This window comes from Ranitomeya imitator, chromosome 9 (genome assembly GCF_032444005.1).
Source record: "Ranitomeya imitator isolate aRanImi1 chromosome 9, aRanImi1.pri, whole genome shotgun sequence".
Classification (NCBI taxonomy): domain Eukaryota; kingdom Metazoa; phylum Chordata; class Amphibia; order Anura; family Dendrobatidae; genus Ranitomeya; species Ranitomeya imitator.
In genome coordinates this window covers 87,523,865-87,540,737 of record NC_091290.1, presented here as the reverse complement: position 1 = coordinate 87,540,737, position 16,873 = coordinate 87,523,865, and the positions used below count along the sequence as shown (strand labels likewise).

The 16,873-nt window shown below is 45.1% G+C and overlaps 1 protein-coding gene across 1 annotated transcript in view; it reads right to left on the bottom strand.

The window, feature by feature from the left end:
- The window catches only part of DEPDC7 (DEP domain containing 7), a 101,055-nt gene that overhangs the window by 14,781 nt on the left and 69,401 nt on the right, over positions 1–16,873 (bottom strand). Inside the window, exons 3-6 of the mRNA XM_069739152.1 lie at positions 8,697–8,824; positions 5,654–5,840; positions 5,350–5,567; positions 2,601–2,743 (exon numbers count right to left, since the gene is read on the bottom strand). Of these exons, the coding sequence (XP_069595253.1) occupies positions 2,601–2,743; positions 5,350–5,567; positions 5,654–5,840; positions 8,697–8,824 (676 nt within the window). The remainder of the gene's footprint in view (positions 1–2,600; positions 2,744–5,349; positions 5,568–5,653; positions 5,841–8,696; positions 8,825–16,873) is intronic.

The window sequence follows — 16,873 nt, the reverse complement described above, 5'->3', positions numbered from 1 at the left end:
CCACCCGAAGGAGCTAACTAATGAGCCTCAGCTGAAGGGCAGTCTTCATGGAGACAAAGTGCTTCATTAACACTATATGTCCTCCCAAGGCATAGAGTAGTTAAGTTGCAAAGAAAAGTGAGACACCTGTTTATATTGAGTCCAATCATAAGGCTCTGCGCAGACAAGACATGCAACTAACTTAAGCCAAATCATGAGATGTAGCCTGGACATATGGCCTTATTATAGCCTAGAGGTCCAAGGTCTGGCTGTGTATATGTAAAAACATACCTTGCATATGAAGCTCTAGCACAGCTTAGCACAAAGGCATGAGCTATCAACAGAACATTCCGCCATGCACTTACCTGTGCTGGCTCCATATCTGCTAAAAAACAGGGGGAGCTGATAACACCGAGAGCCCATCATGAGGGGGAAGCGGCGTCCCATCAGGAATGCTGTATTGCTGTCAATGATTTTCTCTCCCCCATGAGGTCCAGGCATGGCAGCCGAAGTCGCGGTGGCTTGCCAGTTGGCGTTGGCGCAGAGTGCCTCCACTGCGGGCGGAAGCGCTCCATCCAGGAGTCTCTTCACGGGACTCTGTGGCTGAGGGACTCTGTGGCTGAGGGACTCTGTGGCTGAGGGACTTCCCCCCCCCCCCCGGAGGGTTTCAGCCCTGGGCTCAGCTCCTGTGTTTCTCTGGAGAAGATTCTGGGAGAGGCAGCATGCGGCTTTTTTTTTTTTTTTTTTTTTACGCTGCACACCTGGGGCCCCGGCTTTTGCAGATTGCAGGCTTACGCTTCAGGAGGGAGAGCGCCACTCTCCCCGTAACCACAGAGGGACCCCCCTGTATGTTTATCGCTGCTGCGGCATCTCTTTTTTTTGTGGCTAGTGCTGCTGTTTGCGCTGCGGCCTGTGATGCGGCTCGCCCTTTAACAACTGATTGCTGAAGCAGCCTCTTTTTATGCGGCGGCGATTCCCGCCGCTTGATCCAATTATGCGCCTGCACAGAAGCGCCTCCTCCGGCGCCTGCGCAGGAACGCTGTCTGCCGGCGCCTGCGGAGTGTGCCATTATCGCTCTTTCCACCAGCTCGCGCAGTTTGCTCAAGATGGTGCCGCACATGACCCGCTGCCCACTGGAGCTCCCGGTCTCTTTGCAGCCTGCCCTAACGCGCGGTTCCCTGCAAGCCGGACGGCTATGCAGTGTGCAGGCTGACGCTTCCAAAGGGAGAGCCGCGCCGCTCCTCCTGCAACCACAGAGGGACCCCCCTGGATGTTGCCGCTGCTGCATCTTACCTGGGGAGGTGACCGCGAACTCCATGTCACCTCCCCCCATACACCCTAAAGGCCTACTAGCCCCAGCGGTGGTGCTTCGGGTCACCACACCAGCCGAGGCAGAGGGACCCCAGCTGCCTGAGTCGGACTGATTGGCCCCGGAATCCCACGACGATCTTCCTTCTGGTAAGTCTGTAGGTCTCCCATCAAGGACAGGAAACCAACTGATGCGGGAGAGTGGTACCGCCCTTTTTATCTGTAGGTTTCCTGTCCTTGGTGGGCGGATCCCCTCTCTCCGTGGTGCAGTCATGGGTGACAGAAAAATCCGCGCAGAAACACTGCAGATTTCAAAGAAGTGCATGTCACTTTTGTGCAGTTCTGCAGCGTTTCTGCACCCCTCCATAGTAGAAATCCGCAGTGGTAAAATCTGCACAAAATACACATTAAAGATGCATAAAAAAAAATAAAAATGCAGCTGCTGATTCTGCCAGGAGATGCAGATTTTGTGCAGAAAATTCTGCAGCTCTTTTCTTACGTGTGCACATAGCCTAAGGCTATGTGTAGTGATGAGCGAATATACTCGTTACTCGAGATTTCTCCAGCATGCTCAGGGGTCCTCAGAGTAATTTTTAGTGCTCGGAGATTTTGTTGTTCTTGCGGCAGCTGAATGATTTACATCTGACAGCCAGCATAAGTACATGTGGGGGTTGCTAGTGAATCACCACATGTAGTTATGCTGTGTAACAGATGTAAATCATTCAGCTGCGACAAGAAAAACTAAATCTCCGAGCACTAAAAAATACTGAGGACCCCCGAGCGTGCTCGTGAAATCTCAAGTAACGAGTATATTCGCTCATCACTACACATAGCCTTAGGCTATGTGCACACGTAAGAAAAGAGCTGCAGAATTTTCTGCATCTCCTGGCAGAATCAGCAGCTGCATTTTTTCATTTTTATGCATCTTTAGTGTGTATTTTGTGCAGATTTTACCACTGCGGATTTGTACTATGGAGGGGTGCAGAAACGCTGCAGAACTGCACAAAAGTGACATGCACTTCTTTGAAATCTGCAGCGTTTCTGCGGGAATTTTTCTGCACCATGTGCACAGTATACATACATATATGCATACATACACTAGCTATGTGCAGACATTGCGGATTTTCCTCTGGAATTTTGTGCAGATTCTGCAGGTGTGGATTTGATGCGTTTTTACCTTAATGCCTAAGATGGTAAGGCATTGCGATTCAGACAGTGGTAGATCTACTGCTAGAGGCAAGGGCACTTTAGAAATCAGATCACTGAAAATTGATGAGATGTATGAGCATTCCATTCCTCATACTCCGTTTTACCTCTTCATGGAGTCTGAACTCTGAAGGTTCTGCAGCAACTGCCATGAAATATAGGAGGCGGCGGAATTCTTCACGACTTTGGGAGTCTAAGAGCTTCAAGCACAGCTGTGTGGCTTCCAATGCTGGTTCAGTCTTACCATTCACTATAAACAAATCCATATTAATACATTTTATTAATATTATACAAAAAGTCTATCAGCAGTGAGTACAGTCTATACAATATTTTAGTTACTGAAAACCCAATAACGCCAAATAGCCTGATCATGTAATGCAACGGTCACAAGCAGATACTAGTTATTCTGGAAAATGTAGATGTCCAGTTTAGGTTTTAAAGGGAACCTGTCACCCCGTTTTTTGAGATTGAGCTATAAATACTGTTAAATAGGGCCTGCGCTGTGTGTTCCTATAGTTATGTAGTGTACCCCGATTCCCCATGTATGCTGAGAAATAACTTACCAAAGTCGCCGTTTTCGCCTGTCAATCAGGCTGGTCAGGTCGGGAGGGCGTGCAAACTCGGCTTTGGGAAAATGGCCGCCGCGATCTCTAATGCGCACGCGCGGCATCCCGCGGCCATTTTCCTGAAGCCCCGTGCAGCAGAGCACTCGATCTGCGCACGCGCGGCCCCAGGAAGATGGCCGCCCCCACCGATGCAAGGGATTACAGCGCAGATCGCGCGCTGTGTCTTCACCACTACGCCACCAACGTAAAGCTGAGGAAGAACCACCGATGTCACCACGCCCTCCCGACCTGACCAGCCTGATTGACAGGCGAAAACGGCGACTTTGGTAAGTTATTTCTCAGCATACATGGGGAATCGGGGTACACTACATACACTATAGGAACACACAGCGCAGGCCCTATTTAACAGTATTTATAGCTCAATCTCAAAAAACGGGGTGACAGGTTCCCTTTAAGCACTTCCAGACCTCCCTCAGACTTCCTGCTGTCCACACTACTCTGCACAGACATTTCACAAGGTCAATGCAGAGTAAGCAGTTTGCAGGTGATTGTACAGAGGAGATGAACAGTGTGTTATGTTTGCCTTCTCTATCATGCTACACAAAAGTGAAGCAGAGAAATCAGTGCTTCCTCCTCCTGACCCAATTACAGTGGAAATCAGTAATAAAAGTGTGTTATAAGGGCAGTGTGGGAAAAGGGGGAGGGGATGAGCTTGCAAAAAACATTTAAGGTATGTGCACACGTTGCAGATTTCCTGCAGACCTGCAGCTTTTTTTCCCCACGCAGAAACGCTGCAGATCTGCAAGTGATTTACAGTACAATGTAAATCAATGGCGAGAAAAGAATGCTGTGCCAATAGTGCAGAAAAATATGCACAGAACACAGCAGATTCAAAAAAGGACCACGTCAATTCTTTTTGCAGATCTGCTGCATTTCTGCACCCATTCCATAATAGAAATCTGCAGGGGGGGGGGGTTGGAGGGAGGAAAGAAATCTGCACAAAAATCTGCAACGTGTGAACATACCAAAAAAAGGCGCAGATTCTGACTTGCGTTTTCTGCCAAGGAATGCAGAATCTGCACAGAAAATTCCACAGGCAAATCTGCAACGTGTGCACATAGCCTTAGAGTTCTTAAAATCCAAAAGTCTGAAAATGCACATGGTCAGGATGGGGACAAAAATGTGCCATTAGAAAACTGGTAACTACAGACAAAGCATTTTGCAGCACCGCCGAATATGCTGCTCATAGATTGTTACCATATACAATCTAAAAGTCCACATGGTGTGGCAGCAATGCTGGTGAACCTGGAAGCTCATCACTTCTATTGACACAATTATGACCATTAAAGGAGACCGCAAGAACAAGTCGCAGATTTGTCATGTTCAGCAAGAACTAACGACCGTGCTGTGCAATGATGCCCTCTGACTTCCTGAGTTACTAATGTAGGACTATGCTGAATACCTTAAGGTGACCGTTTATACACCAGTGGTCTAAACAGACTGTATGGGCAACTAGTCAGTACCACATTCCTGGTTGCGGCGTTTAGTCTCTTCCTCCCTTGAACATTTAGACTTGTGTTTTCTATCATGTGAATGGTATAACAAGCATTAAAAGTTGTTACAACTCCAAAAATACTTGTTCACAAATTGCATGATTACTAGTGATTCACCTGAAGTCATTACTTACATCAGCTCCCTACATACCTTATATGACAATTACAGATCTTTAGCTGTGTCACAAAAATATTTAAAAGGTAACTTCATTAAAGTGACTGAAGACTAAACCGTGATCTCCCCAACAGTGCTTAGAGGTGCCCCGACCAGGCCATGGGCACTATATTTTGTATTATATCAGACACTGTTCTGACAGTGCAGGATGCACACTACCCACTGGTCTCAAGATTAAAGGAAGGAATGTAGTAGACCCATTGGTACACTAGGTGTGGCTAAAGAGATGCAGAAGTAGCATATGCACCCAGGCCATGGTGGGCAGAGCCCCTGTTACACAAGACATGGTTGTATGAGGCTCGGTTCCAGATTTTGCTTTGGAACCCAGATTTGGCATTGAGAGTTACAGCCTGAACCACTTTGAATCTACAATGAGGCCATTGCCAAACACTTGTTGCTCATTGTCCCAACCTTGTTAAGAGCGTATGTATGGTGTATGGTAGGGGCTGTCACCCTATCAAGACTTCAACAGCTATGCCAGAAGTTGTCAGCAAAGGAGAACTCTTACTGTCCAACCAGAACAGTTTGCATGGTGTTACACAAGTAAAGAATAAATCCTCACCCAAGAGCTCAGCAATGCCTGTGTGAATGTCGAAGAATGGGTTAGTAACCAAGGGTACCCGGTTCTGGCTGTAGTACTTGCTTAAGGTCTCAAAGAGCAGTAGTTTCCATGATCCATCCTTGCCTTGATGTTCTGGAAGATTTCTGCTCAGTTCCACCACTATTTGATCAGGGAGGAACTCCAAGCAATCCACAGCAGCAGAAACCCATTCATCTGCCCTACAACAAGAGTAGCTTGCATAAGATCTTGGTCTTTATAGTAGTATTCTCCTATAGAAGGCTTACAGATATTCACAGTCACTTACTGAGAGTTACTGAATGCCTTGAGAATCTCCCGGTCCAGATACTGACTGGTTATGATCAGATGCTCACTCTTCGATGACTCTGGCTTCTCTGCTGCTGGGGCACTTTCCAAAAGTGAATCCAACACTGGTAGATCGACCAGCTGAAGCAGCCGACAAATTGTCTGTTCCTGCCAGACTTCACAGAGAACTTAAAAAAAAAAAATGAAATAAGAAGGAGAAGGTAGAATTAGAAAAGCAGGTCACCATAACCTCAAGGAGTCCGTGCACCTTCAAACAGGATGCAACAAAATATGCGTTGTACCATCTGGCTTTATTCATGAACCAAGTAAGGAGTGTGGGAGCTTCCTACCCCCCCCCCCTTCCCTTTCAAAAAGGAGACCTCAACCTGTGCCCTTACTTGATAGCCAGTCTAAAAGGAGCAACAATTCCACTTTTGGAGAACACCAAATTGGCAAGAAACTTGCAGCCCATACAATGGTTTTCTGGGAATTGAAATATCACTTTCTAAAGAGGACGAGGACTAGATCCATCACATTTAATTTCACAGAATATCACTGCATTACTTAGAAGGTTCTCTATTCTGTCTTGGCACTCGCCATAAGAAACACTGTCTTGGGCCTCTTTTTAAAGACCTCACTGAGCCAAACCAAGAACTACATTGCACTGATGGGCTAACACCCCGAAACATGTCTGCAAGTGGAGTTTGATTTGGTCTAATTTTAAAGGCCGTTTAAACGGTAGATCTTGACTTACGAATGATACTTCCACAGGTGGCACTAGAATCAGTCCTCAGCCCCTCTAAAGAGGTTTTTGTACATTTACATGACAACTTCATGATAAAAATCTGTACTAAATCATCTAGATGTGATAACCACATTTAAAGGTGTTGCAGGATGTAAGGAAATCTCAACTTAGCTAGGTTAGGTCAACAAGCAAGGTTCTAGACAAGATTAGTGATGAGCGAGTACGCGTTGCTCGGATTTTCCCCGAGCACACTCGGGTGGTCTCCGAGTATTTATGACTGCTCGGAGATTTAGTTTTCATTGCGGCAGCTGAATGATTTACAGCTACTAGACTGCTTGATTACATGTGGGGATTCCCTAGCAACCAGGCAACCCCCACATGTAGTCAGCCTGGCTAGAAGCTATAAATCATTCAGCTGCCGCGATGAAAACTAAATCTCCAAGCAGTCAAATTCTCGGAGACCACCCGAGCGGCATGCTCGGGAAAACCCGAGCAACGAGTACTCACTCATCACTAGACAAGATCTCAAAAAGTTCCAACCCTTAGGGCAGGGGTGTCAAACTGCATTCCTCGAGGGCTGCAAACAGGTCATGTTTTCAGGATTTCCTTGTACTGCACAGGTGATAATTTAATCACCTACACAAATAATGAGTTGGTGATTAAATTATCACCTGTGCAGTACAAGGAAATCCTGAAAACATGACCTGTTTGCAGCCCTCGAGGAATGCAGTTTGACACCCCTGCCTTAGGGTATGTGCACACGTAAGGAATTCTTGCAGAAATTTTCCTGACAAAAACCAGACATTTCTGCCAGAAATCTGCATGCATTTTTACCGCGATTTTCACGCATTTTTGACGCGTTTTTTCCCAAATGCATAGAATTGCGGTAAAAATGCAGAAAATCCGCAAAAATAATGAACATGCTCATTTTTTTTTACCGCGATGCGTTTTTCGCGGAAAAAACGCATCCATGTGCACAAAACATGCAGAATGCATTCTAAATGATAGAATGCATAATGCATGCGTTTTTAATGAGTTTTTATAGCGTTTTTAGCGCGAAAAAACCTGAACGTGGGCACATGGCCTTAAAGGGCATTTACACGGCAAGATAAGTGAGCGAGTATTTCTACAAAATGTTGATGAACTCGCAAAATGATCTTATATGTAGCATAAAAGGTCGTTCTCAGTGGGAACCAGGACTTAGGCTGACATTGCTCTCGGCATCGTAACAGATCTAGTATAGTGAATATCGTTCTATTTGGACTCACCAGCCAGGCATTTAAATGACTGCCAAATCAATAAAAAGTGTACCAATTGGCAACCATATTGTACCGCTGGATGGTCCATGTAAAAGGACCTTTAATTCTAGAACTTCCTAAACTCCTATTCCATGGCAGCTTTGGAAAGGACAAACCACTTGAAAGAACAGATAATCTAGAATATTTATAGATTTTTAGAATAGCATTAACAGATAGTGAGGATCCAGTGTCCATTTACAGTTCATTAACAGACAATTAACATTATTGTTACAAAGATTGTTTTTAACAATTTTAAGCCAAAAGCCATTATTCAGTAAATGAAGATTGAGATTACAATATAAGAAACCCATTCACTGGCTTATGAGGTTGTCATTATACTTTATAATGAATGTGACAACGAGATGCGAACAATGCCCTGAACTGTGTCCTTCAATAGACTTGTTTGTTACCAGGCTGGCAATAGATTTCCCTTCGAGGCAAATATTCAAGGATCTTTAAATTCTTAATTAAAATGGACACAATATTAACTGTTGAGAAGCACTTTGATAAGAGTCTACGAAAGGGATTGAAATTGTAATTATGGGTTACTGAATGGTTCAGCCAGAGGAGATTGGTACGTTACTTGTCAGCACAGGCTGACAATCTGATGCATTTCTCAAGTACCCAATGTGCAGATGAAGCGATTACTATGATCTGATATGGCAATAATTAATATGAAAGACAAAAGGTTAAGTAGTCAAAAGGAGTATGAGGAATAAACAAAAAACAATTTGCCATAAAGGGAACCTTCTCACCATTGGTTTATTTTTTTTTTAGCAAAAGAACCAAAAGGAATACTAGACATGTACGTACATTACATGCCCAGACCATGGCTTTTGAAAAAAAAAAAAAAATTGAGTAATGCCTCACTATAGGGGAATTTTAACTTTGGTAAGCAATTTGGAAGGTGGGTAAGGGGTGCACAAACTTATGACTCCCATACTGTATCGCAGAGAGACTTGGCAGACTGCAGTGGTACATCATGTAACTTTGAAACTCACTTTTGGAAGGTAGGTCTATTGGGAGATTCATCTGTTCCGGGTCAGCAGGAGTCAAACTGAGGTTATCCCAAAGATCTTCTAGGTTCTGTGACTGGAGGGGAGAGGCCTGGAAGTTGGCCTGTACATGCCTGCAAGGGATACATTGCCAGTTACTATACAAAATGCAGCAAGATCACATATCTATAAAGGCCCCTTCCCATTAAGCGACGCTGCAGCGATACAGACAACGATCCGGATCGCTGCAGCGTCGCTGTTTGGTCGCTGGAGAGCTGTCACACAGACTGCTCTCCAGCGACCAACGATGCCGGTAACCAGGGTAAACATCGGGTTACTAAGCGCAGGGCCGCGCTTAGTAACCCGATGTTTACCCTGGTTACCATCCTAAAAGTAAAAAAAACAAACTACATACTTACCTACCGCTGTCTGTCCCCGGCGCTGTGCTTCTCTGCACTCCTCCTGCACTGGCTGTGAGCGTCGGTCAGCCGGAAAGCACAGCGGTGACGTCACCGCTCTGCTTTCCGGCTGCTGTGCTCACAGTCAGTGCAGGAGGAGTGCAGAGCAGCTGAGCGCCAGGGACAGACAGCGGTAGGTAAGTATGTAGTGTTTGTTTTTTTTACTTTTACGCTGGTAACCAGGGTAAACATCGGGTTACTAAGCGCGGCCCTGCGCTTAGTAACCCGATGTTTACCCTGGTTACCAGTGAAGACATCGCTGGATCGGTGTCACACACGCCGATCCAGCGACGAAATAAAGTTCTGGACTTTCTTCAGCGACCAACGATCTCCCAGCAGGGGCCTGATCGTTGGTCGCTGTCACAGATAACGATTTCCTTAACGATATCGTTGCTACGTCACAAAAAGCAACGATATCGTTAACAATATCGTTATGTGTGAAGGTACCTTAAGTATAGGATGGAGGTGTCTACTGTAAAGTGCCATATGACTTATCTGGATTCTCAGCATAAACAACTCTAGTTTCCCAGCACTGCAATGAAAGGCAACCTAAAAGTTTCTTTACTTACCCCTTGTTGGTCTGAGATTCTTAAAAGTAGTGGCACAAGAACATTTTGGAGGTGGGATGAATGAAACAAGACAAAACACTTGCACTGTTAATTGCCAACCTAGAGTAAAGGCCCCTTCACACTAAGCGACGCTGCAGCGATACCGACAACGATTCGGATCGCTGCAGCGTCGCTGTTTGGTCGCTGGAGAGCTGTCACACAGACCGCTCTCCAGCGACCAACGATGCCGGTAACCAGGGTAAACATCGGGTAACTAAGCGCAGGGCCGCGCTTAGTAACCCGATGTTTACCCTGGTTACCATCCTAAAAGTAAAAAAAAACAAACACTAGATACTTACCTACCGCTGTCTGTCCTCCAGCGCTGCGCTCTGCTTCTCTGCTCTCCTCCTGTACTGTCTCAGCCGGAAAGCAGAGCGGTGACGTCACCGCTCTGCTTTCCGGCTCACAGCCAGTACAGGAGGAGAGCAGAGCACAGCGCTGGAGGACAGACAGCGGTAGGTAAGTATCTAGTGTTTGTTTTTTTTTTACTTTTAACATGGTAACCAGGGTAAACATCGGGTTACTAAGCGCGGCCCTGCGCTTAGTTACCCGATGTTTACCCTGGTTACCAGTGAAGACATCGCTGGATCGGTGTCACACACGCCGATCCAGCGATGTCTCCAGGGAGTCCAGCGACTAAATAAAGTTCTGGACTTTGTTCAGCGACCAACGATCTCCCAGCAGGGGCCTGATCGTTGGTCGCTGTCACACAGAACGATTTCATTAACGATATCGTTGCTACGTCACAAATAGCAACGATATCGTTAACAATATCGTTATGTGTGAAGGTACCTTAAGGCAGGTAATTGCCTCCCCAAAGATGATAATCTTAAGGTATCTTCACACTGAGCAACTAAACAACGAGAACGGCAACGATACGTGACGTTGCAGCATCCTGGATAGCGATCTCGTTGTGTTTGACACGCAGCAGCGATCAGGATCCTGCTGCGACATCGCTGGTCGTAGCTGAAAGTCCAGAACGTCAGGTTTATTTGGTCGTCAGGTCGGCGTGATTCGTCATGTTTGACAGCAAAGCAATGATGCCAGCAATGTTATTTAACGGAGCTAACAACCAGAACGAACGATAAGTACGTCACTGGATCGCTCCTGCATCGTTCTGGTGTTGCTGTGTTTGACGTCTCTACAGCGACCTAACAGCGACGCTCCAGCGATCTAGTTAGGTCGGATCGTTGTCTATATCGCTGGAGCGTCGCTAAATGTGACAGTACCTTTAAGCTCTACACAAGAGGGATGTAAGGAAGGACACAATTTCCTGTATGCAGTGGGACATGTAGATAGGGAGCGGAGAAGGATAAGTTGTCATTAGTCATAGCCCTTAACACCAGATCCTTCTGTCTTGGGTGGCAGCTTTCACTTACATGTCCTTTTAAATAACCCTTGGGCCAGTTCTTGCCTCCCAGTAGCCAAGATGGGACCAAATGTGTTGCTCTTTCCAGAGGCACCACAGTAACACAACCTAACTGCCCCATGGTTTGTCCTTCATTGCAATACTTCATTTTAATTTTTCCAATAAGGCAAAGAGGATACAAGACTTTCATGGATGGGATTTCACTAGTAAACTGTTCTGCAACATCTACCACCTGGTAGAGTATTCTCATCTACTGGAGCAGTGAACGTAGGGTCTCTGGAGTGAGAATTATGCTTAGCCATCTGTGGGGTAGTAGTCCCTTCATTTCACTCTAATATTAGAACCATTCCAAGAGCAGAACAGCCACTTCTCAGTTAAGTCCAGAGGGCGATTGGGCAGCCAGTTTTTCTTCACAAGAATGTCAAATTGCTTGGTATTTACATGAACATTTACACTGACGTCGTCCATGTTAATTAAGCACTAGTCAGACAAGGCTTCATTATGACAAACACAGTTTTACAAACCATAGAAGCTGTTGACAATAGTCCAGGATCGGAAGACTTCACTGGGTACAATAGAGACTACCTGGAATTATCTAGTTTATAGCTGAACACAACAAACTTCAGGGCTGTAGAAAAATACCAGTAAAACTGCCCAGACCGGATGACAAAAATGTCAGCAGCAGATGCCAGAGCTGTCTTCAGCCAGAATAGGGGCTTAATCATGTGTCCGGGGTTCTTAAGTACATATACTTATCTGATTTTGGGGAATAAACCTGTTGAAATTACAAAAAAAAAAAAAAAAAAAATAGCCAAAGCAATTCAGTTTTGGGCTGTTGAGATGGAGAGAAGGTGGGAAGGTCTTCAGATATACAGTAATTCATACATTTGGATGAGAGAGATTCATACATACCACATGTTCACAATAAGATGATGTTTATGCTTATCTGACCCAAGCACTAGAGATGGGCGAACCCAAACCGTAAAGTTCAGAGTCCGTACCAAGCACCTAGTGTTTGGGCATGGACACCGAACACAGAACTCACCAGGAAGTCCGTGTTACTGCAGGAAGTCCATGTTACTGTTTGGGTTAGAATGCCCGAACACAGGGTGTTTGTTGCGCTGTCATATGCATGACAGCATAGCAAACCCCGCTTCGGATCGGCAGCAAATTCATCCCCGCCAGTCAGAGCCACAGTTCCCACATTGTCAAGAGACAGCGGAAGTGCTCAGCTGTGATTGGAGGTATAAAAGTTTACCTCCGGTCACTTGTGTAAGCTGATGGGACAACTGCTCCCATCAGACGCCTGCTGCTACAAATAACAGCAAGAGCAGCAGATAGGAGTATTCATCTTCTACTCCTGCTCTGTAAATTAAAAAAAAAAAAAAAAAAAAAAACAAACCCTGGCGTGGGCCCCCCTGTATTTGTTAACCAGCCAGGCAAAACTCAGTTGGGGGCTGCAACCCTCAACTGCCAGCTTCAGCAAGGCTAGTTATCAAGAAGAGAGGGGTCCCCACGCTGTATTTTTTTTAAATTAATTAACAAAACAAAAAACAAGCATGTAAACATGTATGGTCCCAGACCCTCCCCCCCTTCCAATTTTTGACAACCAACCTTGCTAAAGCAGACAGCTAGGGGTTGGTATTCTCTGTCGTGATGGCCACCAGGAAAGCTGCTTTTCAAGACAAATTTATCCAATATGCTGCAATTTGTTGCGGTTGTTACAGCTTCAAAACGACGCATGTGGAGGCATCTGCATACATCCGCATGGCCTGCGTACCCAATGTTAAAGATAGGGTATGCAGGATTCATATAGATGTAGTTGGAGCTGAAGAGGTGCAGCTGTGGGCGGGGCTTCACAGGAAGAAGGCTTTCAGAAGCTAGCCTAAGTGGTCAGTTGGACACTGATCAAAGCACAAGCTGAGGGCTGCAACACAATACATATATACTGTCAGGATTCCCCTGACCGCTGCCACCAATTTGTCACGATTCACACCGTGACCGTCACCCCTACGTCACGGGTTGGGGTGACTTTAGGCCAACAGACGGCTATCACATGTGCAGGGGGGCTTATCTTAGTTATCCCTCCACTCCACAATGTGATGAAAAACCACACACAAGGCTATTGACCTCTTAGTTTACAGCAGGGGCTTATTTTAGGTATCCCACTGCTTTTCCATACACCACAAACTGCAGGGATTTATGTATATCCCGCTTACAGTTGCACTTAACACTTGCAGCTCTCTGGCGCCCCCCTTACTCTCGTCAGATTAGGTACTGCACCCTGGGTAATTAGTCGCCAGAAAGGCTGCCTGCTATGTACTGGCTATTGGGCACGCTGCAGCGACGCGATAAACTACTTCCACTCAGGCAGGAACAATAATTATCAACACTGCAGTCGCTTCAGCATAACCCAAAAGTCAGCACACTATCGCTGCCACCAGCTTCGATTAAATGGGTCCGAAGCTAACCCAACACAACAGTAGCGCATTTCCCTTCAAGAGACTTAGGGTACGTTTAGAGCATGGAGAATGAACTAACATAGGATATTATATCCCATAAAAAAATTAGGCAGTGCTTTATCAAAAATATTTTATACAGATGTTACAAATGAGACAATTGCAAATATGTACAAGGGTAATTATGAAATAAACATGGATTAAATGAGAAAAAGTAACACTCACATGTTCAAAGCATGGCAGGCAACCAGGCTAGTGCAGTTTTCCATACGTCCCAGTTCATGGGATGTGCTCAGCTCTTCCAGGAAAAGAAGAAGCAAGCAAGCAGGAAGAAGAAGAAGAAGAAGAAGAAGAATGAGCTGAGAGCCTGCCACAAACTTAAGACCTGCAGCTAGTGACATCACAGAAAGGCTGGCTTATCCAGACCCTCCTCTCTACATTCTACCTAAACTTTAAACTATTTTCTCTAATTTCTATAACTTCACTACAAAACATGTCAGAGTCATAAACCCATCATTCATCTCGGATTAACGTGAGCATTCTAATGAGATCAAATATGTCCTATCTGGGATACATATTTACAGAGAAATCCCTACTTCTTTACCAGATGGAGTTAGAAGTTCATGTTTACAGCGGTTGACAGCTCCGCCGAGTGACGTTAAGGAATATATATTTTTCCTATTTCTAGCTTAAATAGTTTGCCTAATATCTTACAAAAACTAAACAAAGAATCTTTCATGGATCCTCGAAGTTTCTAGTTCACTTATAGCTGGACAAGAGCTTACACAGGAAATGCCGGTCGTAAATACTTCTGCTCTCCGAGCTAGAGGTAATAAACTCTTCTTCCCCCATCTACATTGGCAAAGCAGCTCTTGGCTGAGTGAAAGGGAAGGGGGGCTCTTTAGCCCACAGCCTTGAGCAAGAGAAGCTACTTATATGATATTTCATACCATATCGTGACATATACACACAGTCATGGACAAACATTTTGAGAACGAGACAAATATTAATTTTTCCAAAGTTTACTGCTTCATTATTTCTAATGGCAATTTGAATATACTCCTGAATGTCAGAGTAATCAGCTTAACAGCAATTACTGTACTTGCAAAGTCAATATTTTCCCAGAAAATGAACTTACACCCAAAACACATTTCAACATCATTGCAGTCCTGCCTTAAAAGGAGCAGCTAACAGTTTTAGTGATTGATCCATTAACAGGTGTGGGTGTTGATGAGGACAGGGCTGGCGATCAATCAGTCATGATTAAGTAAGAATGACATCACTGGACACTTTAAAAGGAGGCTGGTGCTTGGTATCATTGTTTCTCTTCAGTTAACCATGGTTATCTCTAAAGAAACACGTGCAGCCATCATTGCACTGCACAAAAATGGCCTAACAGGGAAGAGTATCGCAGCTACAAAGATTGCACCTCAGTCAACAATCTATCGCATCATCAAGAACTTCAAGGAGAGAGCTTCCATTGTTGTCAAAAATGCTCCAGGGCGCCCAAGAAAGACCAGCAAGCGCCAGGACTGTATCTTAAAACTGTTTCAGCTGCGGGATCGGACTACCAGCAGTGCCGAGCTTGCTCAGGAATGGCAGCAGGCTGGTGTGAGTGCTTCTGCACGCACTGTGAGGCGGAGACTCTTTGAGCAAGGCCTGGTTTCAAGGAGGGCAGCAAAGAAGCCACTTCTCTCTAGAAAAAAACACCAGGGACCGACTGATATTCTGCAAAAGGTACAGGGAGTGGACTGCTGAGGACTGGGGCAAAGTCATTTTCTCTGATTAATCCCTTTTCGATTGTTTGGGACATCTGGAAAACAGCTTATTCGGAGAAGAGGTGAGCGCTACCACCAGTCTCGTCTCATGCCAACTGTAAAGCATCCTGAAACCATTCATGTGTGGGGTTGCTTCTCAGCCAAGGGAATCTGCTCACTCACAGTCTTGCCTAAAAACACAGCCATGAATAAAGAATGGTACCAGAATGTCCTCCAAGAGCAACTTCTCCCAACCATCCAAGAGCAGTTTGGCGCCCAACAATGCCTTTTCCAGCATGATGGAGCACCTTTCATAAAGCAAAGGTGATAACTAAATGGCTCATGGAACAAAACAGAGATTTTGGGTCCATGGCCTGGAAACTCCCCAGATCTTAATCCCATTGAGAACTTGTGGTCAATCATCAAGAGACGGGTGGACAAACAAAAAACAACAAATTCTGGCAAAATGCAAGCATTGATTAAGCAAGAATGGACTGCTATCAGTAAGGATTTGGTCCAGAAGTTGATTGAGAGCATGCCAGGGAGAATTGCAGAGGTCTTGAAGACGGGTCAACACTGCAAATATTGACTTGCTGCATTAACTCATTCTAACTGTCAATATAACCTATTGGTACTCATAATAGGATTGCAATTATATTTCTGTATGTGATAAACATCAGACAAACACATAAAAACCAGAGGGCAGCAGATCATGTGAAAATATAATTTTGGTGTCATTATCAAAAATTTTGGCCATGACTGTATAAAATATATACTGTATATATATTTTTTTTATGAGTCCTACCAGAAAGTTTCCAGATGTACCTCAGGCCAGCAGCATGGAAGTAGTCCTTCCTTGACCTATAGTGGGACAGGATCACAGGTCAAGAGGCCCCCTCCCTCAGCCACAGCATTCAATCCACAGCGCCCACATGTCACAGCATAGTGGAGGGGATTTTATGAAATCCCATCTCCACTATGCGTACAAACCTGCAGGAGGCAGACCTGCATAACCGGACATGTGGCGCATCATTATAGACTACAGCATGTCTATTTATCTTGTGGAGACGCTCCATCTCTGCAAAATAACAGTCTATGTATAGGATGCGGTGATTTCACATGTGTTCAACGAACACATGCGGAATCACCGTGTGTACAAAAGGAGCAGCGCTCTGGGCGGAGCAGGGTATCCGCTGCGTCCAAAGCGCTGCCAATACGCCCCTTGGACACATAGCCTAAGTGAGGGAAAAAAAGGGTGCTGTCCTGAAGGACTTCTGGAAACAATTACTGGTAGGTCTAATAACCCTTTTCCAGTACGTCCATCTTGACAGCACAATGGAGAATACCAAGGAAAAAGGCCCCAGGTTAAAAACAGAAGCCCAAGGACCAAAGTCAAGAACCGGGCTAGATATAGAAATTATCTGAGAGCAGGAGAAATATAGACAACTCTAGAAACCTGCAAAGTTAAGTAACTAAAACGAGTGATGTGTCTATAATAGCAAAATTTAGTATGAATGTGGCAAGTAATACAG